General features: G+C 46.9%; 1 protein-coding gene across 2 annotated transcripts; it reads left to right on the plus strand.

Moving 5' to 3' along the window:
- Positions 1-428: 428 nt before the first annotated feature.
- On the plus strand, positions 429-5,702 carry MRPS21 (mitochondrial ribosomal protein S21). Of its 2 annotated transcripts, none has more exons than XM_069949905.1 (3): positions 429-526; positions 897-988; positions 5,336-5,702. In XM_069949905.1, the coding sequence occupies exons 2-3, from the start codon at positions 906-908 to the stop codon at positions 5,514-5,516; spliced, it is 264 nt and encodes an 87-aa protein (XP_069806006.1). In that variant the 5' UTR covers positions 429-526; positions 897-905; the 3' UTR covers positions 5,517-5,702. The 2 variants fall into 2 exon arrangements, with proteins under 2 accessions (XP_069806006.1, XP_069806005.1); XM_069949904.1 differs by lacking the exon at positions 429-526 and adding an exon at positions 609-714.
- Positions 5,703-22,725: the final 17,023 nt, after the last annotated feature.

The raw sequence follows: 22,725 nt of genomic DNA on the forward strand, positions 1-22,725 counted from the left end.
ACACGGGGGCGTAAATACTGCAGGTATGAAAAGAGACCCTGCTAGAGATCTCCCACCCATCTGCTTATGATTGGCGGGGTTCTCCCTATCACTGTGCATAGGGAATAACCTGTCCATCATGACAGATAGTGTGCTGCCTCTGTTCTATACTGACAGGTTACTTATAAAGTAGTTTCCTGAAAGAAAGGGCAGAGGGTTCCCCTTTAAATAAGCAATCACAGATTATATTAGATAAAAAGAAGACTTTATTTTCTTTCCTTTACACAGTGCTATGACAGATAATGCCAGAGGGATCCCTATGCTAACCTGTGTTATACTAGCGGATCATGCAGTACCTCCTTTTCTCCAGGAGATGGCGCCAGTACACTCTTCATTCATATTAGACCTGATTGGTAGGCAGATGACAAGGGGCGGGGCCTAGAGTGACCTGCGTTGTATTGCAGGACTTTGAAGTTGGGATGGCGGGTGCTGTTTGAGGCGGAGAGAGGCTGCACTGGTCTGGGGGTTCCACCAGTAACAGCTTCAGGTAAGTGCGAAGCATGCTGGTCTTTATGACAGAGCTGTAGGCAGAGAGCATGCGCGACTCAAAACTACATTTCCCGACATGCCTAGCTGTGCGACTACAACTTCCGGCATGCCTTGCTGTCATAGTGGGCCCGGCAGCGTGTGAAGGATGCCTGGATAGTCCCTCTAACCTTGAGCGTGTATATATAAGTAAGCTGGGATATCTGTGTATACTGTAGTGGGGTAGGAGGCCCAGGCAGCAGTAGTAGTGATAGTGTCCTTGTAGTTCCTGTATCATGTGACTGTATTCCCTTCTCCTGCCTGTAATAGAACTACAAGTCCCAGCGTGACCTGTTAATGCTGAGTAATACATAAGTCTCTATGGTACACAGGGGCACGTGATGGCCAATCATCTGAAGTTTATCGCCCGGACGGTGATGGTGCAGAACGGAAACGTGGACGCCGCTTATAAGACGCTGAACAGGTGAATGAGCGGAGACCGGGACAGATATCCTGCTACTATAAGTGCTCAGATCCTCCGCTTACATCTCTTCTCTGACCCTGGGAAAGCTGGGTGACCATAGACAGCGGTGTAGCCATTGTGTGTCCAGTACACAGCGGTGGCCTGTAGTATGAGGTTCTGCAGCAGCTGTGGCCTGTATTATGAGGTTCTGCAGCAGCTGGTGTGTAGTATGAGGTTCTGCAGCAGCTGTGGCCTGTAGTATGAGGTTCTGCAGCAGCTGTGGCCTGTAGTATGAGGTTCTGCAGCAGCTGTGGCCTGCCGTATGAGGTTCTGCAGCAGCTGGTGTGTAGTATGAGGTTCTGCAACAGCTGTGGCCTGTAGTATGAGGTTCTGCAACAGCTGTGGCCTGTAGTGTGAGGTTCTGCAACAGCTGTGGCCTGTAGTATGAGGTTCTGCAGAAGCTGTGGCCTGTAGTGTGATGTTCTGCAGCAGATGTGGCCTGAATTATGATGTTCTGTAGCAGCTGTGGCCTGTAGTGTAAGGTTCTACAGTAGCTGTGGCCTGTATTCTGATCTGCAGTAGCTGTGGCCTGTATTATGATCTGCAGTAGCTGTGGCCTGTAGTATGAGGTTCTGCAACAGCTGTGGCCTGTATTATGATCTGCAGTAGCTGTGGCCTGTAGTATGAGTTTCTGCAGCAGCTGGTGTGTAGTATGAGGTTCTGCAACAGCTGTGGCCTGTAGTATGAGGTTCTGCAACAGCTGTGGCCTGTAGTATGAGGTTCTGTAGCAGCTGTGGCCTGTAGTGTAAGGTTCTGCAGTAGCTGTGGCCTGTAGTATGAGGTTCTGCAGCAGCTGTGGCCTGTAGTATGAGGTTCTGCAGCAGCTGTGGCCTGTAGTATGAGGTTCTGCAGCAGCTGTGGCCTGTATTATGTTCTGTAGCAGCTGTGGCCTGTAGTGTAAGGTTCTGCAACAGCTGTGGCCTGTTGTGTGAGGTTCTGCAACAGCTGTGGCCTGTAGTATGAGGTTCTGCAGAAGCTGTGGCCTGTAGTGTGATGTTCTGCAGCAGATGTGGCCTGAATTATGATGTTCTGTAGCAGCTGTGGCCTGTAGTGTAAGGTTCTACAGTAGCTGTGGCCTGTATTCTGATCTGCAGTAGCTGTGGCCTGTATTATGATCTGCAGTAGCTGTGGCCTGTAGTATGAGGTTCTGCAACAGCTGTGGCCTGTATTATGATCTGCAGTAGCTGTGGCCTGTAGTATGAGGTTCTGCAGCAGCTGGTGTGTAGTATGAGGTTCTGCAACAGCTGTGGCCTGTAGTATGAGGTTCTGCAACAGCTGTGGCCTGTAGTATGAGGTTCTGTAGCAGCTGTGGCCTGTAGTGTAAGGTTCTGCAGTAGCTGTGGCCTGTAGTATGAGGTTCTGCAGCAGCTGTGGCCTGTAGTATGAGGTTCTGCAGCAGCTGTGGCCTGTAGTATGAGGTTCTGCAGCAGCTGTGGCCTGTATTATGTTCTGTAGCAGCTGTGGCCTGTAGTGTAAGGTTCTGCAACAGCTGTGGCCTGTTGTGTGAGGTTCTGCAACAGCTGTGGCCTGTAGTATGAGGTTCTGCAGAAGCTGTGGCCTGTAGTGTGATGTTCTGCAGCAGATGTGGCCTGAATTATGATGTTCTGTAGCAGCTGTGGCCTGTAGTGTAAGGTTCTACAGTAGCTGTGGCCTGTAATATGATCTGCAGTAGCTGTGGCCTGTATTATGATCTGCAGTAGCTGTGGCCTGTAGTATGAGGTTCTGCAACAGCTGTGGCCTGTAGTGTAAGGTTCTGCAACAGCTGTGGCCTGTAGTATGAGGTTCTGCAACAGCTGTGGCCTGTAGTGTAAGGTTCTGCAACAGCTGTGGCCTGTAGTATGAGGTTCTGCAACAGCTGTGGCCTGTATTATGATCTGCAGTAGCTGTGGCCTGTATTATGATCTGCAGTAGCTGTGGCCTGTATTATGATCTGCAGTAGCTGTGGCCTGTAGTGTAAGGTTCTGCAGTAGCTGTGGCCTGTAGTATGAGGTTCTGCAGCAGCTGTGGCCTGTAGTATGAGGTTCTGCAGCAGCTGTGGCCTGTCTTATGATCTGCAGTAGCTGTGGCCTGTATTATGATCTGCAGTAGCTGTGGCCTGTATTATGATCTGCAGTAGCTGTGGCCTGTATTATGATCTGCAGTAGCTGTGGCCTGTATTATGATCTGCAGTAGCTGTGGCCTGTAGTGTAAGGTTCTGCAGTAGCTGTGGCCTGTAGTATGAGGTTCTGCAGCAGCTGTGGCCTGTAGTATGAGGTTCTGCAGCAGCTGTGGCCTGTAGTATGAGGTTCTGCAGCAGCTGTGGCCTGTAGTATGAGGTTCTGCAGCAGCTGTGGCCTGTAGTATGAGGTTCTGCAGCAGCTGTGGCCTGTATTATGTTCTGTAGCAGCTGTGGCCTGTAGTGTAAGGTTCTGCAACAGCTGTGGCCTGTAGTGTGAGGTTCTGCAACAGCTGTGGCCTGTAGTATGAGGTTCTGCAACAGCTGTGGCCTGTAGTGTAAGGTTCTGCAACAGCTGTGGCCTGTAGTGTAAGGTTCTGCAACAGCTGTGGCCTGTAGTATGAGGTTCTGCAACAGCTGTGGCCTGTATTATGATCTGCAGTAGCTGTGGCCTGTATTATGATCTGCAGTAGCTGTGGCCTGTAGTGTAAGGTTCTGCAGTAGCTGTGGCCTGTAGTATGAGGTTCTGCAGCAGCTGTGGCCTGTAGTATGAGGTTCTGCAGCAGCTGTGGCCTGTCTTATGATCTGCAGTAGCTGTGGCCTGTATTATGATCTGCAGTAGCTGTGGCCTGTATTATGATCTGCAGTAGCTGTGGCCTGTATTATGATCTGCAGTAGCTGTGGCCTGTATTATGATCTGCAGTAGCTGTGGCCTGTAGTGTAAGGTTCTGCAGTAGCTGTGGCCTGTAGTATGAGGTTCTGCAGCAGCTGTGGCCTGTAGTATGAGGTTCTGCAGCAGCTGTGGCCTGTAGTATGAGGTTCTGCAGCAGCTGTGGCCTGTAGTATGAGGTTCTGCAGCAGCTGTGGCCTGTATTATGATCTGCAGCAACTGTGGCCTGTATTATGTTCTGTAGCAGCTGTGGCCTGTAGTGTAAGGTTCTGCAACAGCTGTGGCCTGTAGTGTGAGGTTCTGCAACAGCTGTGGCCTGTAGTGTGAGGTTCTGCAACAGCTGTGGCCTGTAGTATGAGGTTCTGCAGAAGCTGTGGCCTGTAGTGTGATGTTCTGCAGCAGATGTGGCCTGAATTATGATGTTCTGTAGCAGCTGTGGCCTGTAGTGTAAGGTTCTACAGTAGCTGTGGCCTGTATTATGATCTGCAGTAGCTGTGGCCTGTATTATGATCTACAGTAGCTGTGGCCTGTAGTATGAGGTTCTGCAACAGCTGTGGCCTGTAGTGTAAGGTTCTGCAACAGCTGTGGCCTGTAGTATGATGTTCTGCAACAGCTGTGGCCTGTAGTATGAGGTTCTGCAACAGCTGTGGCCTGTATTATGATCTGCAGTAGCTGTGGCCTGTATTATGATCTGCAGTAGCTGTGGCCTGTAGTATGATGTTCTGCAGCAGCTGTGGCCTGTAGTATGAGGTTCTGCTGCAGCTGTGGCCTCTAGTATGATGTTCTGCAACAGCTGGTGTGTAGTATGAGGTCTTGGCAGCAGCTGTGGCCTGTAGTATGAGGTTCTGTAGCAGCTGTGGCCTGTAGTATGAGGTTCTGTAGCAGCTGTGGCCTGTAGTATGAGGTTCTGCAGCAGCTGGTGTGTAGTATGAGGTTTTTGCAGCATCTGTGAGCTTCTGTAGTGTGAGGTTCTTCAGCAGCTGTGGCCTGTAGTGTGAGGTTCTGCAGCAGCTGTGGCCTGTAGTGTGAGGTTCTGCAGCAGCTGTGGCCTGTAGTGTGTGGTTCTGCAGAAGCTGTGACCTGTAGTGTGATGTTCTGCAGCACCTGAGCCGTGTTGTATGATGATCTGCAGCAGAGGCTGTTCTGCCAGGCTTTATAACGCAGGCTCAGATATTAATATTATTTACAGTAGTATAACAGAACGGTTATGAGAAAATAGTATAATATTAGTAAGATGATAAATTGATTATAGGAAATATTATGAAATTATATACAGAAATACAATATTAGATAGAAAAGGTAAGCGTAGTCATTATCAGGACCCCCAATGCCACCTAGTTATATAAGCATGGAACACACAGATGCATCTTGTCCATCTTCTCATTCCCATGGAGTAGCCACCTACCAGACAGGATTGCTTATTCAGTAACTGGTGCAGTTATTTGGTAGGTTGAGTCCACCATCTCTTGTTTCCTTTCCGCAGGATCCTTACTACAGAAGGAATAGTTGAAGAAGTGAAGAGGAGACGTTATTATGAAAAGCCATGTGACAAGAGAAGGAGGATAAAATATGAGACGTGTCAGCGCATCTATAACTCTGAGATGGCAAGAAAAATTTCCTTCCTGAGCCGGAAGTCACGTGTGGACGCCTGGCCTGGTTGTTAGAGGAGTGACCTGTTTATAAATGTTGCCTGGGACCACCTGACCTGTGACCCCTAAGGAAATGCTATAAGCAACTTGTGAATGTTGCTGATTTTTGGATCTGTGCTGATGTAATACATTAATAATCAACTTTTTTTCTGTAATATTGTTCTTGTAGTTTATTTAAAGTGATACACACCCACTATATAAGGCTGGCTTCACACTGCATCTGTTCTTTGAATAAAACCCCCAGCTGCCAGATGTTAGCTAAAAGTCAATGGAAGCTTATGATTTGCCCTTGCACACATGGCGTTTTTTTTCTTTCGCGTTTTTCTCTCCTCTCTGGTGTTTTTGCAGCTCTGTGGAAGTTTTTGCCAAACGCAGCATGCTGAGGGTTTGGTGTTTTTTCGGCAAACTGTGGCATTTTTCTCCAATAGACTTCAGTGGAAGTCTTGTGCTCCATTAAGGGAGATACACAGAGAAATTTCCCGGATGTACTATGATAACTAAGCTCCATTCATTCTCTGTTGAGCTGCGGATCACTGCTAAACGCTGAGCTAAAAAATGTATAATAAACAATATACGTAAATGTACATAAACAATGAATAGAGAGGTGATTGCTGAGTATATGACATTATATAATTTAACAAGAGCCATATATTTTTTCTAAGTCCTTTATTCTCGCTGACGATGGTGCATGATGGTTATTCTTGGTTCTCAGTTATCATTTAGGAGAACCATCTTGCTGGTGTCTGTCACCCCAGCTTGTCAGTGTCCAGAGAGGCTCTCCATCATCCAATTCTAGGGGGGAGAAAAAGCTTGTATTAAAGACAGATCCGAGATACATGATGGGAGGCAGTTCAGGGTGAATGCGTTCTGCCTTCTGACCATATTGCCGCCATAGTCAGCCATGGACATCGTCTGATTTTCCGTTGATGATTCAACAGGCGGCATGACACATCTTGTGTATTGTTGTGTGCCTAAGTCATTCTGAAGACAAAGAAGGATATAATAGCTGTCAGTATGGAGGACACATGGGAGACGTCACAGCAGCACATTCATACATAGTACCTGATGTAAAACACACCTCCAGAAGCGCAGACTATTCGATAGCTGGATGAGAGTGTATCGATCTCAATTGTTCTCATGGAAGCCTTTTATTACAGCTGATATCCATGGAAGCTACAGAAAAAGAAAGGAGAAAAAATATTTAAAAGTGACAAACATAACCATAAAAGACCGCTATGGTATGAGAGATCTTCTGGTATATTATAGTAACAAGTCAGAAGATTAAATCAGTGGGGTCTGGGTACTGAGACCCTCACCAATTGCTTCTGCCCTTTGGGGGTATAAAGGCTAGTTACACTATAGATCATTGATATACGGGGGTTCTGTGATTATATACCTGATCCTCAAACTCGGTCTGGTTATAAAACTTGATGGGACGCTCCTGTCTCCTAGTAACAGAATAGAAGAAAAGCAGAGCTGATATTAATAATACTGCCACCTAGTGACAATATAACGTGAACACCAACCAGATAACAGGATTTACAAAAAAATACACTACCTTTCCTCCTTCTGCTCATAGTTGGATGGAGATTTGGGCTCTGGAAAACACAGAATATCATATAGATATCAGTAATTCAGTCTTCCTGCTTATTTATTACTGGAAATTGGTGACTGATCAGGACAGAAGCTTTATAGAATACCTGACTCTATGTAGCAAACTGGGGCCATTACTACTCTCCTCATCATCAGCAAGGCTACTTGGAGACCTTGGTATAGGCGGATGAGACTGAAAGAAAGAAACATAAGACCCAACCAATAAAATGAAAGAAAAAAAATAAAAATAAGTAGAAAAGTTTAAATAAAATCTATAAAGAAGTGACCTTCTGCCAGATGTTGTCTCTCCTTGTTGCCATTGTCCTCTGTGTCAGATTTAAAAAAAATGCAACACTTTTTGACCAGTAACTATCGAGAAAATATATTATTTTAAAGTGAATATACCATCAGTACATTCGCTTTACATTTTGCACATGGGTAGAGTGGTGCTGATGTGGGAAAGCCAGTGCCGTGGTCCTTTCTTTGAACCCCCGGCCCGATTCCCGCAAAATTTGCCATTCTATTCCAAGGCAAGGACAAACAGTGATCCCCCAATAGGGTTATGTGCAGCCAAGCTTCATTGATGAACATGGAAATTACCTGCCTGGTCTGATTACTCATGAGAGCCCCTGTAGCACATATTACTGAAAAGGTTAAAACAAATGTACCGCTACCTGTTATATATATATATATATATTTTTATATATATATATATGATCCGGTCGGCACTGTCATGTAGAACCCAGTGGCGCTATGAATTTTTCAAACCGCTGCCCAGTTCCCATGATCTGCGCTAGTTTCCCAATATGCAAATAGGACCACTCGGTTTACTGGGGGCGCTGGGCTCGCCTCCCTTTCAGACTTGATTGTGAAGGAGGCGCGTCATCCAGGGGAGGAGATATCTGTGCACTGGGGGCACTGGGCCTAACTGCAGTGTATGAGCATATCAAGAAACCGGGTGGCAGCCCCAGGCCAGGATCTATTTACTGGCGCCAACCAGGTCATATATAAAAAATGTATTACGGGAATTGGTACATTCGGTATTCCTGCCTCGGTGATCCAAACGACCTTACCTGACGCAGAAATACACTACAAACTACACAGGAATAGCACCGAGGATGAAAGTAAGAGACTCACCTTCATCCTCAGCACCCCTTTAAAACACGTAACAAAACACTTGGTGCTAACAAATTTTAGAGGACTTAGTAGCTTGCTGGTTCCAGTCATTTGCCTAAGCAGTCAAGTATATAATAGTGTCAGGTCACTGCTGTCTTCTCCAGCCATTGTTTTTTGCAGACAGTGTTAGTTTATACTGCGCTCTATGACTTTTTACATTTGATTAATAACTTATAATTCAGTCTTATATGCAGCGTATTATCACAAGGTTCTATATTTCCTTATTCTTTATTGGTTTATTGCATTATTCATACCAGTAGATGGCAGGTTATAAGATTATACTTCAGTAAATTGTATAGGCTTATATTGTTCTCCCTGCAGATCATGTTTTATTTTCACCCTGTAGTGCCCCATGTTATAAGGTACAGTACTGCAATATAATTGTATACATGGGTTATGGACTAAACAATAGAATCAGTTTACTTATAGCATTAAACCATTAGAACAACTATTAATGTCCTGGATAGGAGTATTACACAGAGCTGCAATGAGACTCATTTATCCTGCAGCCTTGGTCTCCTTGTTGACGTTTAGAGCATTAGGTAGTTTAATAACTGGTGGTTAGGCTAGGTTCACACTGCGTTTTCAGCATCCGTTAAACGGATCCGTTTTTTTTAACGGTCAAAAAAGTAGTGTCAACAGTACTTTATTGTGCGTTAAAAGAATCTAAGATGAGCGGTGTCCAGAGACATGACCCAACACTATACAGTCACTATATAGTCCTAACAACTGTACCCTTCTGCAGGAGAGTGGAAAGTGTAACTTCATTCTCCATGTCCTTCCAGAAGAGGCCTTGTCCTCCATGGCCCTCAACGTCAACCAGGTGGACTCTACTAATGTCATATTGCAAGAGTCCATTTACACAGAAAGATTATCCTTGGGGCAATCTCAAAAATCCTCCATGTAGCACTGGGTATAACACTTGGATTCTCCCCCCGTGGGCACTTAAAGGTACTCGTTCTCCAACTTGCTAACAATGGCTGCAGCGCCTTCTGAGGTCAGGTCAGCAAAGACCAGGAAAGTTTGTTCTTTGAAGTCATTAGAAAGTTGCAAGATGAATCCTCAAAACTGTATTATATTAGGGTCCATTTACTCAGAAAGATTATTTGACAGATTATCTGTCACAGGGGCGGATTAACTTTACCATAGGCCCCGGGCGGTTCACCAAGCTTGGGCCCCCCACCCCACTGTAACTATGCGTGAGACCATGTGATCCTATGTGGCAAGGCTGGAGACTGGTGCTATGGAGATGGAGCAGAAAGCGCCATTTCCTTATGCACAGCTAACCAAACCAAAGTAATTAAAACCTGCCCTCTAGGTCACAGAAGTAATAGGTAAGAATTAATACTTCACACCAAAACACCATTAAAGGACAACTCCCGCGGGACCCCCCAAAAAAAAAACACAGACACACACAGACACCATACTCACCATCTCTCCGGTGACGATCGCCACTCGATTCGCCCGCCGTCCGCCTCTCCGTCGCCGCCGTCCGCCATCCAGCGATGTCTCCAACTTCCGGGTCCAGGGGATGGAAAAGGCTGCCAGTGCGCTTGCGCACCGGCAGCCTTTTCATTGGCTGGAGCGCATCACATGGCTTCCAGCAAGCTCAGCCAATCAGGGCTGAGCAAGCTGGAAGCCATGTGATGCGCTCCAGCCAATGAAAAGGCTGCTGGTGCGCATGTGCACCAGCAGCCTTTTCATCCCCATTCACTTTGCATGAAGACGCCGAGGAGGAAGAAGACCCGGACCGCCCCCCGGCTCTGACGTCGTCGTCACCAGATGCCGCCCCGGAGAAGAGGACCGTGACGATCGTAATAGGTAATGTATACATTCCTTAACTTCCGGGGTGGGGGGTCCGAAAGTGGGGGAAGGGGGCCAGGCCGGGTATTTAACCACATTACAAAGTTATATAACTTTGTAATGTGTGTTAAATGAGCAAAAAAAAATTTTTGTGGGAGTTGTCCTTTAACACCATTGTAATTACTGAACATGTATTAATGTATTAAAATAAAAAAATACAGAAATTAAAAACAATATATATGAAAGTACTGAATGTATTAGCAAGAGCGCAAAGATCACCCTTTAGCAGCATTGGAGTACAACTCCTATCATGGCAGTTGCTGTCAGCAAATGATGGGGAAGTAGTCCAGAATTAACAGTCCTATGTGCTGTTTGTTTGTTATAAACTTCACCAAACAAACAGCATATCGGACTGTTTTAATTCTGTGCGCTGATACTACTGTGCACAGTCTATCCTGAATTAGCTGATTCTGGACCACTTCCCCATCATTTGCTGACAGCAACTACCATGATAGGAGTTGTACTCCAATGCTGTACTCCTGCCTGCCCCCCCCCCCCCCACAAACACACACACTTCCCCACCTGACTCCTATCCCCCCACCTCCACACAACCTCACCAGACCCCCTCCATACAAGCATACGACACCACCTGACACCCCCCCCCCCACCACCTCCACACACCTCCCACCCGGGTCCCATCTTAACTCCCCACCTCCACACACCTCCCACCCGGGTCCCATCTTAACCCCCCACCTCCACACACCTCCCACCTGGGCCCCATCTTAACTCTTAACCCCCATCTTAACACACACGTTACCTCACTTGAGCATGATTGCCCTGAGGTGATGAAGCGCGGCGGGGCAGGAGCTTGCAGGGAGACTTCCTGGAGTGAGGCTGGGCTGGGCGGTGAGCGCGGACTCCAGGGACAGCGCGACACAGCAGCACATCACTCAGGGGCCCACTGGGCCCCGAAAGTGATGTGCTGCTGTGTAACCTCATGCACAGTAATAATGTGGGCGGCATGCGCCCCCCAGAGCCTCGGGCCCCGGGCGGCCGCCCAAACCGCCCACATTATAATCCGCCACTGATCTGTCAAAGATTTGAAGCCAAAGGCAGAAAATGGATTTGAAAAGAGTAGAAATCTCAGGCTTTCTTTTATGACCTGATCTCTGTTTATAGTCTGTTCCCGGCTTTGGCTTCAAATCTTTGGCAGATAATCTGTCAGATAATCTTTCTGTGTAAATGGACCCTAATATAATACAGTCATGGCCAAAAGTTTTGAGAATGATACAAATATAAATTTTTACAAAGTTTACTGCTTCAGTTTTTAAAATGGCAATTTGCATATACTCCAGAATGTTATAAAGAGTGATCAGCTTAACAGCAATTACTTGCAAAGTCAATATTTGCCTAGAAAATGAACTTTATCCCCCAAAACACATTTCAACATCATTGCAACCCTGTCTTAAAAGGACCTGCTAACATCGTTTCAGTGATTGCTCCATTAACACAGGTGTGGGTGTTGATGAGGGCAGGGCTGGAGATCAATCTGTCATTATTAAGTAAGAATGACACCACTGGACACTTTAAAAGGAGGCTGGTGCTTGGCATCATTGTTTCTCTTCTGTTAAGCATGGTTATCTCTAAAGAAACACCTGCAGTCATCATTGCACTGCACAAAAATGGCCTAACAGGGAAGAGCATCGCAGCTAGAAAGATTGCACCTCAGTCAACAATCTATTGCATCATCAAGAACTTCAAGGAGAGAGGTTCCATTGTTGCCAAAAAGGCTCCAGGGCACCCAAGAAAGACCAGCAAGGACTGTCTCTTTAAAGTGCTTCAGCTGCGGGATCGGCCTACCAGCAGTGCAGAGCTGGCTCAAGAATGGCAGCAGGCAGGTGTGAGTGCATCTGCAAGCACTGTAAGGCGGAGACTCTTGGAGCAAGGCCTGGTCTCAAGGAGGGCAACAAAGAAGCCACTTCTCTCCAGAAAAAACATCAGGGACAGACTGATATTCTGCAAAAGGTACAGGGAGTGGACTGCTGAGGACTGGGGTAAAGTAATTTTTTCTGATGAATCCCCTTTCTGATTGTTCGGGACATCTGGAAAACAGCTTATTCGGAGAAGACGAGGTGAGCGCTACCACCAGTCTTGTCTCATGCCAACTGTAAAGCATCCTGAAACCATTCATGTGTGGGGTTGCTTCTCAGCCAAGGGAATCGTCTCTCTCACAGTCTTGCCTAAAAACACAGCCATGAATAAAGAATGGTACCAGAATGTCCTCCAAGAGCAACTTCTCCCAACCGTCCAAGAGCAGTTTGGCCATCAACAATGCCTTTTCCAGCACGATGGAGCACCTTGTCATAAAGCAAAGGTGATAACTAAATGGCTCAGGGAACAAAACATAGAGATTTTGGGTCCATGGCCTAGAAACTCCTCAGATCTTATTCTCATTGAGAACTTGTGGTCAGTCATCAAGAGACGGGTGGACAAACAAAAACCAACAAATTCTGACAAAATGCAAGCATTGATTGTGCAAGAATGGACTCCTATCAGTCAGGATTTGGTCCAGAAGTTGATTGAGAGCATGCCAGGGAGAATTGCAGAGGTCCTGAAGAAGAAGGCTCAACACTGCAAATATTGACTTGCTGCATTAACTCATTCTGTCAATATAAGCTTTTGTTACTCATAGTATGACTGCAATTATATTTCTGTATGTGATAAAAACATCTGAAAAACACACATAAAAACCAGAGGGCAGCAGATCATGTGAAAATATAATATTTGTGTCATTCTCAAAACTTTTGGCCATGACTGTACAGCTGTGAGGAATCATCTTGCAACTTTCTAATGACTTCAAAGAACAAACTTTCCTGGTCTTTACTGACCTGACCTCAGAAGGTGATGTAGCCATTGTTAGCAAGATGGCCCACAAGGGAAAAAGCCATTGTTAGCAAGATGGCCCACAAGGGAAGAAGCCAAGTGTTATACCCGTAACCCATTGCTATATGGCGGATTTTTGAGATTGCCCCAAGGATGAGGAAGTGCAGTGTTGGTGCAGAAGATAGAAGGAGCTCTTAAATTCCAGTGCAGCTGAGTTGGGCGGGATGTATCCAAAGGCAAAGTGTGTTGCAAATTTCAAGCCTGTCCCACATGAGTGACAGACTGCAAAAAATTGTGCCAGGTGAGAGCATATCCCTACACTGTCTACCACAGTCAGCTTTGATTGGATAGCCACAGAGAGAACAAGGACACGCCCCAAATAGAAACACCAAGCTATTTAGTTATACATTTCTAGTTTGACCAGCAAAGTATAAGCTTTTTAATCTACTGGTCATCAATGCTGCACCAGGCTGGGCTAGACTGGGCTAGGCTAGACTCCGGGGCGGGGGGGGGGGGGGGTTGCTGCTATGGTTGCTGCTATGGTTGATACCGATCAGTCTGATCCTGTGAACTATGTGTACTAACAGCACATTCACTCTATAATACATTACAGCACAGATCATGTGCTGTAATGTATTATAGATGTACCTGTAAAAGTTAGTTTCAACAGAGGGCGGAATCCTCCCCTGCATAGAATGGAGTGTGACACGAGCGGAGACACGCGCCTCCATCAGTCCGCCGGTGGGTGCCAGCTGCGGAATGCACAAAGGGTTATCCTTTGCCATTCCGCAGCGTGCACGTACCCTAAATCTGTAAGTGTACCCTGAGGTACTCTCACAGAGTTTGTAGAATTTTACACCATACCGTCATCTCTTATTGAGACTGTACTGGCGGAAAGGACGTGTCTGGGGAGCAGCGTATGCTACGCTACCCCCAGACACATCACTGGATGATCCAGGGATTATTCTGATCGCCATTATGGAGTCGGGAAGGAATTTTTCCCAGTGATGAGGCTACTGTCGTCTGCCTCACGAGGGTTTTTTGCCTTCATCTGGATCAACACAGGTGGAATTTGATGGACTCCTGTCTTTTTCAACCTTATAAACTAATAATTGGCCTAATACCCCCAAATAAATTAAAATTGTCCCTTTTTCCCCAGCTAAATAGGTATGGCCGCCATTCCCATTAGAGGCTTGTGTCAGGGCTGCGGCGGCATCCAGCGCTCCGGACCGCCGCCGCATCCCCTCACCTGTCCTGCAGCCGCCGGTGTCCACATGCAGGGACCCGGCGCTGCTGGCACTTCGGCCCCTGGGGGCGCCTCACCTCGCCCTGCTCCTGTCCGTCGCTGTGCCGGCGCGCGTGTCCCCGCCTCCTAGGGCGCGCGCACGCCGGCTGTCTCAGAGTTAAAGGGGCAGGTCGTCCCTAATTGGTTCCTGCTCACACACTCTCCTATAAATTCCAGCGCTGCCCCACCACAGGTGTTGGAGCCTCTACATGCTTCCCATAGCGTTTGGCCCAGCTCCCTGTTGTTCCTGACCTCAGTCCTTGTTCCTAGTTCCTGTCCGCTGTCCCGGTCCCTAGCCCCTGTCCGCTGCTTAACCCATTGTTCCTGAGTACTGTCTGCCACCTGCGGTTACGCCTACAGACCTCTGCCTGCACTATCTTCTGCCTACTGCTCCTGCCACGCCTCGCCTGCTGTCACTAGCACCAACCCAGGGGTAGTGACCTGGGGGTCGCCTGTCGCAGCAAGCCCATCCCACCTTGCGGCGGGCTCTGGTGAAAACCAGCGGCCCCTTAGACTCCGCTCCCTGGTGCGGTTAGTGCCATTGCTAGTGACGGTTCAGTGGATCCACGACTCCAGGCATTACAGCTTGCCATGTTGCACTTACAAAGCCTCTGTGCTGCCAGGACAGTAGAAACCCCCCACAAGTGACCCCATTCTGGAAACTACACCCCATAAGGAATCTAACAAGGGGGGCAGCGGGGATATGACCCCCTGATAACAGGCACATTTGTGCCGTGAAAATGAAAAAAATTGTATTTTTTATTTTCACGGCACATGTTCTACATATGTGCCCGTCACCAGTGTGGTCCATATGCTCACTGCACCCCTTGTTAGATTCCTTGTGGGGTGTAGTTTCCAGAATGGGGTCATTTGTTGGGGGTGTCTACTGTCCTGGCAGCACAGGAGCTTTGTAATTGCGACATGGCCTCCATCCTCCATTGCAGTCTCTAAATGGCGCTCTGTCCCTTTGGTGGCTTGCCCTGTGCCCATATGGCACATTATGTCCACATGTGGGGTATTTTCGAACTCGGGGGAAATTACTCTACACGTTTTGAATTTATTTTCTTTTTTAACCCCTTGTGGAAATGGAAAAAAATCAAGGCTAGACCAACATTTAGTGTAAAACATGTTTAATTTTTACACTAAATCATTGATCTTTTCTTGATTTTTTCATTTTTACAAGGGGTTAAAAGATAAAAAAAAAAAACACAAAATGTGTAGAGCAATTTGCCCTGAGTACGAAAATACCCCACATGTGGACATAAAGCGCCATGCGGGTGCAGGGTAAGCCTCCAAAGGGAAGGAGCGCCATTTGGTTTTTGCAGGCTGGATTTGGCTGGAATGGATTTCGAGGGCCTTGTTGCATTTGAAAGGCCTCTGTGTTGCCAAGGCAGTTGAAACCCCCCACAAGTGACCCCATTATGGAAACTACACCTCTCAGGGAATGTAACAAGGGATGTAGTGAGCATATGGACCCACTGGTCACGGGCATAAATGTGGAACAATTTGGTGTGAAAATGAAATATTAAATTGTTTACACTATAATGTTGGTTTAGCCTTTAATTTTTCATTTTCACAAGGGGTTAAAAAAGAGAAAAAAACACGCAAAATGTGTAAGGCAATTGCCCCCGAGTCCGTAAATACCCCACATTTGGACATAAAGCGCCATGTGGGCGCAGGGCAAGCCTCCGAAGGGAAGGAGCGCCATTTGGATTTTGGAGGCGGGATTTGGCTAGAATGGATGATGAACGCCATGTCGCATTTACAGAGCCGTCCTGCTGCAAAGACAGTGAAAAACCCCCACAAGTGACCCCATTCTGGAAACTACACCCCTCAAGGAATCTAACAAGGGGTGTAATGAGGATATGGACCCCTTGATGACGGGCACATTTGTGCCGTGAAAGTGGAAAAATTAAAATTTTCCCTTTCACGTCACATTGTTCCACATTTGTGCCCGTCACCAGTGGGGTCCATATGCTCACTGCACTCCTTGTTAGATTCCTTGAGGGGTGTAGTTTCCAGAATGGGGTCACTTGTGAGGGGGTTCCAGTGTTTTGGCAGCACCAGGGCTCTGTAAATGCGACATGGCCCTTGAAATCCATTCCAGTGAAATTCAGCTTCCAAAGGCCAATTGGCGCTCCTTCCCTTTGGAGGCTCGTCCTGCGCCCGTTGGCACTTTATATCCACATGTGGGGTATTTCCGTACTCAGGAGAAACTGCGCTACATGTTTGGAATTTTTCCTTTTTTACGCCACATTGTTCTGAAAATCTGTGAAGCACCTGTGGGGTGCATATGCTCACCGCACCCCTTGTTACATTCCTTGAGGGGTGTAGTTTTCTAAATGGTGTCCCTTTAGGGGTGTTTTTTATGTTTTGGCACCCCAGAGCCTCTGCCAAGCTGAAGTGGTACAGTCAAAAATGCCCAAATATAATGGAGGCATTGAAATTCACCTTTCAATGCTCCTTTATATCTGAGGCTTGTCGTTGCGTCAAATAGCGCAATAGGGCCACATATGGGGTATTTCTATAAACTACAGAAACGGGGCTATAAATATTGGGGTGCATTTCTCTGGTAATAGGTTTATAATTATAAACATATTGGATTACAACAAAATCTCTGCACAGAAAATTTAAATTTTCAAATTTCTTACACACTTAGCTTTTATTTCTGTGACTCCCCTAAAGGGTTAAAAAACTTTCTGGATGTGCTTTTGCAGAGTTTGGGGGGTGCAGTTTCTGAAATGGGGTGCTTTGTGGGGCTTTCTAACATACAGTCCCCTCAAATACACTTTGAGGCTATGTTCACACTACGTATATGTCCGGCCACATATTTTCGCGGCCGGACATATACGTGTTAAACTCCGGCCGGGGATTTACGTAAGTTGCGGCCGGCTACGTACGGACCGCGAACTTACGCCCGTAGTCTACTTACGCTTCCCGAGCGCACTACGTAGCGATCTGACAGCGGTCTTTTACTTGGAAATCTTCGCCTAGCCCCGGACACCCCACAGAACCTTTTGGATCGGCACAAAAAGCTTGCAAAATGAAGAAATCACCACTACGTACGGGACCGCATGTTACGCTACGGACGTAAGTTACGGCATTTTTGTCCTCAAACAATAGTCTGGTTCATTTTTTCGGCGCCGCGTACAATCCGGGCGTAAGTTCGTACGTAGTGTGAACTGTGCAGCCGTACATCGTATACTTTCCATTGTACGCAAACTACGTAAGTCTCCGGCCGCTTATTAATGGAATGCGCTACGTCCGGAGACTTACGTAGTGTGTACATAGCCTGAACCTGAACAAGTCCCTAAAAAAATCTAATTTTGAAATTTTACAGAAAATTTGGAAAATTGCTGCTAATGTTTTAAGCTTTCTATTGTCTAAAAAAAAGAAACATAGTTTAATAAAAGCCGCCACCATAAAGTAGACATGTTGTTAATGCTATTTAATATATATAATTTATGTGGCATAACCATTTTCTGTATAAGCAGAAAAGTTTCAAAGTTGGAAAAATTCTTTTTTTCCACAATTTTTCACTTTATTTATTTATTTATTTCCATAAAGATTTGTTATAAGTATCGACTCCAATTTACCAGAAATGTAAAGTACAATATGTCACGAGAAAACAATCTCAGAATCGGCTGGATAGATAAAAGCATCCCGAAGTTATTAAAGGACAACTCCGGCGGGACCCCCCCAAAAAAAAAAAAACACAGACACACACAGACACCATACTCACCATCCCTCCGGTGACGATCGCCACTCCATTCGGCCGCCGTCCGCCTCACCGTCACCTGCGTCCGCCGTCCAGCGATGTCTCCTTCTTCCGGGTCCATGAGAGAGAAAAGGCTGCCAGCGCGCTTGCGCACCGGCAGCCTTTTCATTGGCTGGAGCGCATCACATGGCTTCCAGCAAGCTCAGCCAATCAGGGCTGAGCAAGCTGGAAGCCATGTGATGCGCTCCTGCCAATGAAAAGGCTGCTGGTGCGCATGTGCACCAGCAGCCTTTTCTCTCCCATTCACTCTCAATGAAGACGCCGAGGAGGAAGAAGACCCGGACCGCCCCCAGCTCTGACATCACCCGACACCAGAGAAGAGGACCGTGACGACCGTAATAGGTAATGTATATATTCTTTAACTTCCGGGGTGGGGGGTCGGGGTCGGAAAGTGGGGGAAGGGGGCCAGATCGGGTATTTAACCACATTACAAAGTTATATAACTTTGTAATGTGTGTTAAATAAGCCAAAAAAAAATTTCGCCGGAGTTGTCCTTTAATGAATAAAGTGACACTGGTCATATTCATAAAATTTGTCTCTGTCCTTAAGGCCATTTCAGGCTCTGTCCTTAAGGGGTTAATATACATATTTTTGTATGAACTCTAATCTATATAGTATTTAATAGCACATACACTTTAACTTGATTTTTTATGTCACTGCAGCCTTATTACAGCATAACTAAATGTGATCTCCCATGTACAGTATAGGATTTAATTTATCATAGTGCTGGTATATTTATACTATATTGATTTATTCTCATTGAACAAATTATATTTCTGTGGCTTTGATCATGTACTTACAAAAATAATCATGTTTATTATATGCACTCAGGCCCGTATCTGCCATGAGGCGAGGTGAAGTGTTCGCCTCAGGCGGCAGATAACACAGCCCTTGAGGGGGCGGCATCAGCCTCCTGTGTCCTTATCAGTACAACTAGTTTCGGCTCAGTGCTCAGCCGTGTTTCCTGTCAGTTGCCTCATGAGAAGCGCTGAGGAGGCACTGGAAGCCTCGTATTCACAGGTATTCACATCACAGAAGACATAGATATAGTGTCTCCTGCTGTTAACTCTTTCAATAATGCAGAGTTATTATACTCTGCATCACTTACACACTGTAGAAAAGAAAAAGTTAACAGCAGCGGGGACGCTATATTATGTCTTCTCTGCACTGCCGAACTCCGAGCTGACCTCAGCATAGTGCAAGAGCAGGAGAAGAGGCATCAAAGTAATGTTCTGCTCTGCTGTTAACTCTTTCTGTATAGCAGAATGTAAGTGATGCACAGTAATACTCTATATTCTGCACTACTGAAAGAGTTAACAGAGCAGCCCGTTTTATGGCTCTTCTCAGGCTCCTGAGGTCGGAGGTCAGCAGTGACAGATTGTTGTTATCCTGTCAGGTCACAGGATAGGATACTCAGCTGAGGCATTAATCATGTTGAATGGGGGTACCTGGGAGCGCTGGAGTTCTTGTATGGGGAATGTGAGGGGCACTATGTGCATGGTGATATTACAGGGAATGTGAGGGGCACTATGCACATGGTGATATTACAGGGAATGTGAGGGGGGCAGGGGGCATGGTGATATTACAGGGAATGTGAGGGGCACTAAGAGCACATGGTAATATTACAGGGAATGTGAGGGGGGCAGGGGGCATGGTGATATTGTAGGGGGAATGTTAGGAGGGCAGGGAGCATGGTAATATTACAGAGAATGTGAGAAGGGCAGGGGGCATGGTCATATTATAGAGAATGTGGGGAGGGCAGGGGGCATGATAATCTTGTAGGGGGAATGTGGGGGAACAGGGATATAATGCTGAAATGCAATTTTTCAGCTCATTCAAGTACAGCTGCTATACTGCTTCATCTGTGTCTTGGTGTATTTTTCAGCTTATTTAACATAAAAATAGAAAATCGAGATTTAAATCGAGAATTGTCTCAAAATAAAAAAAAAAAAAAGATTGAGATTTTATTTTTGGCCATATCGCACGGGGGAAGGGGGGGGGAGCACTTTGTCAGTTCTCGCCTCAGGCGGCAGAAAAGCTAGAATCGGCCCTGTATGCAATTGCACTTTACGTTATCATGTTTATGTAATGTGATACCTTATCATCGCCATCTATATGTGAATCTTATATAATCATTTTTGTAGCACTAATTCTGTAAATAGCACCATTTGTCCCACATTAACTGGTACCTAAGCCCCCTGGGATATATGTTTTAATAGGTGTTCTTAATGTTATTTGGATAATGTACTAATAAAATATGAAGTTTGCAAGAAATTATTATGTGTACTAATTCTTTTGGGTAGTGGAATTTATCAGTGTTGAGATTTGAAAAATAGGCCCTGGGTATTAAGGCCAAAACAGGCAGCAGAGGTAAGGGGTTAATAAAATATAGGTATACGCTTCTACAGCATCTTTATCACATATAGTATCACATATTTCAGGCCGCATTGTCACGTGTCGCTCTGGGTTCATCTAGCCATTATTTCTCATTCTCTGAATGGTCTTCTAAGCTGATTTATAACCAGATCTTCCTGTCCCGGTAAATCACTTTATAATCACACAAGCCATTACTAGTCATCTGGGCAGTGTCCTAGTCTCGACCTTCTGTCTGTCCACTCTGCACAAGTGATTGACAGGCAGAGTGGCCTCTAATGGGCCACTTTGCCTGTCAATCACTCCCACAGAGCACGCTAACAAGCAGAGAACCATCACTAGTCACGTCTCAGACACGTCCCAGGTTACTACTTCACAGTGTGCTGTGGCTGCAGCAGTCTGTGTGTGTGCTATAACTGCAGCAGGTTGTGTGTGTGTGTGTGCTATGACTGCAGCAGTCTGTGTGTGTGTGTGTGTGTGCTATGACTGCAGCAGTCTATGTGTGTGTGTACTATGGCTGCAGCAGTCTATGTGTGTGTGTGTGTATGTGCTATGGCTGCAGCAGTCTATGTGTGTGTGTGTGCTATGACTGCAGTAGTCTGTGTGTGTGTGTGTGCTATGACTGCAGCAGTCTGCGTGTGTGTGCTATCGCTGCAGCAGTGTGTGTGTGTGTGTGCTATGACTGCAGCAGGTTGTGTGTGTGCTGTGGCTGCAGCAGGCTGTGCGTGTGTGCAGTGTCCCAGAACATGCAGACTACTACTCCTATTATGCCCATTTCTATTTCTGTGTCAATGCCTGTTCTGGTAAGTGTTTGCACTGCAACTGCTGCTGGTTTTCCCCTAGTATTCTCTGGTATTGTGCATTTTCATGTGTATTCTCATGTGTTCCTGTGTATTACAGTGTACAGTGGTATGCAAGGCTGTTGATCACGTGACCTGTAACCATGGTTCCTCCAATGGCCGACTAGCTCTGGCCAGGAGCAACCATGTGACCTCCCACTTCCTGCTGACAAGTTAGTCTTCCCCCTGCTTCCAAGCAAGGAGGTTGTGTGGTTCTATCCTCTCCCACAGAAGAGTGACTAAGTCTGCTGCTATATTCCAGTCTTCGGCTGTTTCTGCCTGCTCAAGTGACCGGATTCTTTTCTCTCATCTGGGTGTCATTCCGTTATTTCTCCTCATCGCTGCAAGGATTCACAGCAAGTATTATTCTCAAGCTAATCCACCCAGCACCGCTATTTCTCTCATACTCCTACTCCCATCATCCGGCACGTATTCTCACAGCCTATGCAGCACCACTCCTGCCTTATTTGTCAAAGCCTGCTATATACCCGGTTGCATCCGGACAGAACTGTTGCTACTAGTTACCTCATCTATAATAAAACCGCTGTTACTGAACCCTGGCATTGGTGTCCACTAACTGGTGCCCTGACTAAGTGCAGCGAAGAATCGCATGCCCCGGTCATTGCCCGCTCATAACACCAGCACTGCGGAAGTGGCCCCCAGGGGCCAGGGCATCGCATTTTTGGCGTCACGAACAGGATACAGACTGTGTTGTGCCAACTGTCAGTGTCCCCAGAACTGTACTGAAACCCCCTAGAGACTTTGCTGATTGCTATGGGGTTGATTGAAGTGTTTCGGGTTCTGAACTGTACACAAGATGGCCGCCGTCTTCTTCAATTTCTGGCTGCGCCATACCCCGGTGAGGAGGGGGTTAACAGCCATGCTGCCAAAGCGCGTGAATCGCCCGGCGCCATAGACTTTTCATTGACTGCTCCTGATTGGCTGCCTAGGCCGGATGACGTCACTGTTGCTGGGCAGATTCTGGAACCTGATCCTCCAGCCTGGCGCTCCTCCCCTTCCTGCTACAAGTTCCGGCCAGAGCGTGACAAGATGGCGGCCCCCGAGAAACGTTTGCCTGCAGCCGCAGCATCAGTGATGCCGGAGCTTCTGGAGAGCAATCCTGCCTGCCTGCTAGCACCGCTCCCATCCTACAGCGACACCAGCTGGGCCGCTGCCCCGTCGGACGACGGAAGTCTTCGCCGGGCCTTCATCCCGGCCTCTGCTGATCAGAATGAGGGGCCCATACCTGAGACCAGCATTTCTCCGGGACCCGGTCACTCCAGCACCGCTGACCTCTCTTCTTGTACCGGAGGGTCCTCATCACTGGACAGCGAACAGATTGTAAGTGGACCGACTCTGTTGTCCTCAGTCCCTGGCCCTAAAGGGGAGAACTCTGCTAAGGCCTTCATATCCCCGGGTCTGTGGCAACCTCCAGGGCGTGATTCGCCGCCCCTGCTGCAATGGATGCTCGGGCGCGGGCCTAAGATTATGCAG

Source organism: Dendropsophus ebraccatus, chromosome 13, assembly GCF_027789765.1.
Source record: "Dendropsophus ebraccatus isolate aDenEbr1 chromosome 13, aDenEbr1.pat, whole genome shotgun sequence".
Lineage (NCBI taxonomy): Eukaryota > Metazoa > Chordata > Amphibia > Anura > Hylidae > Dendropsophus > Dendropsophus ebraccatus.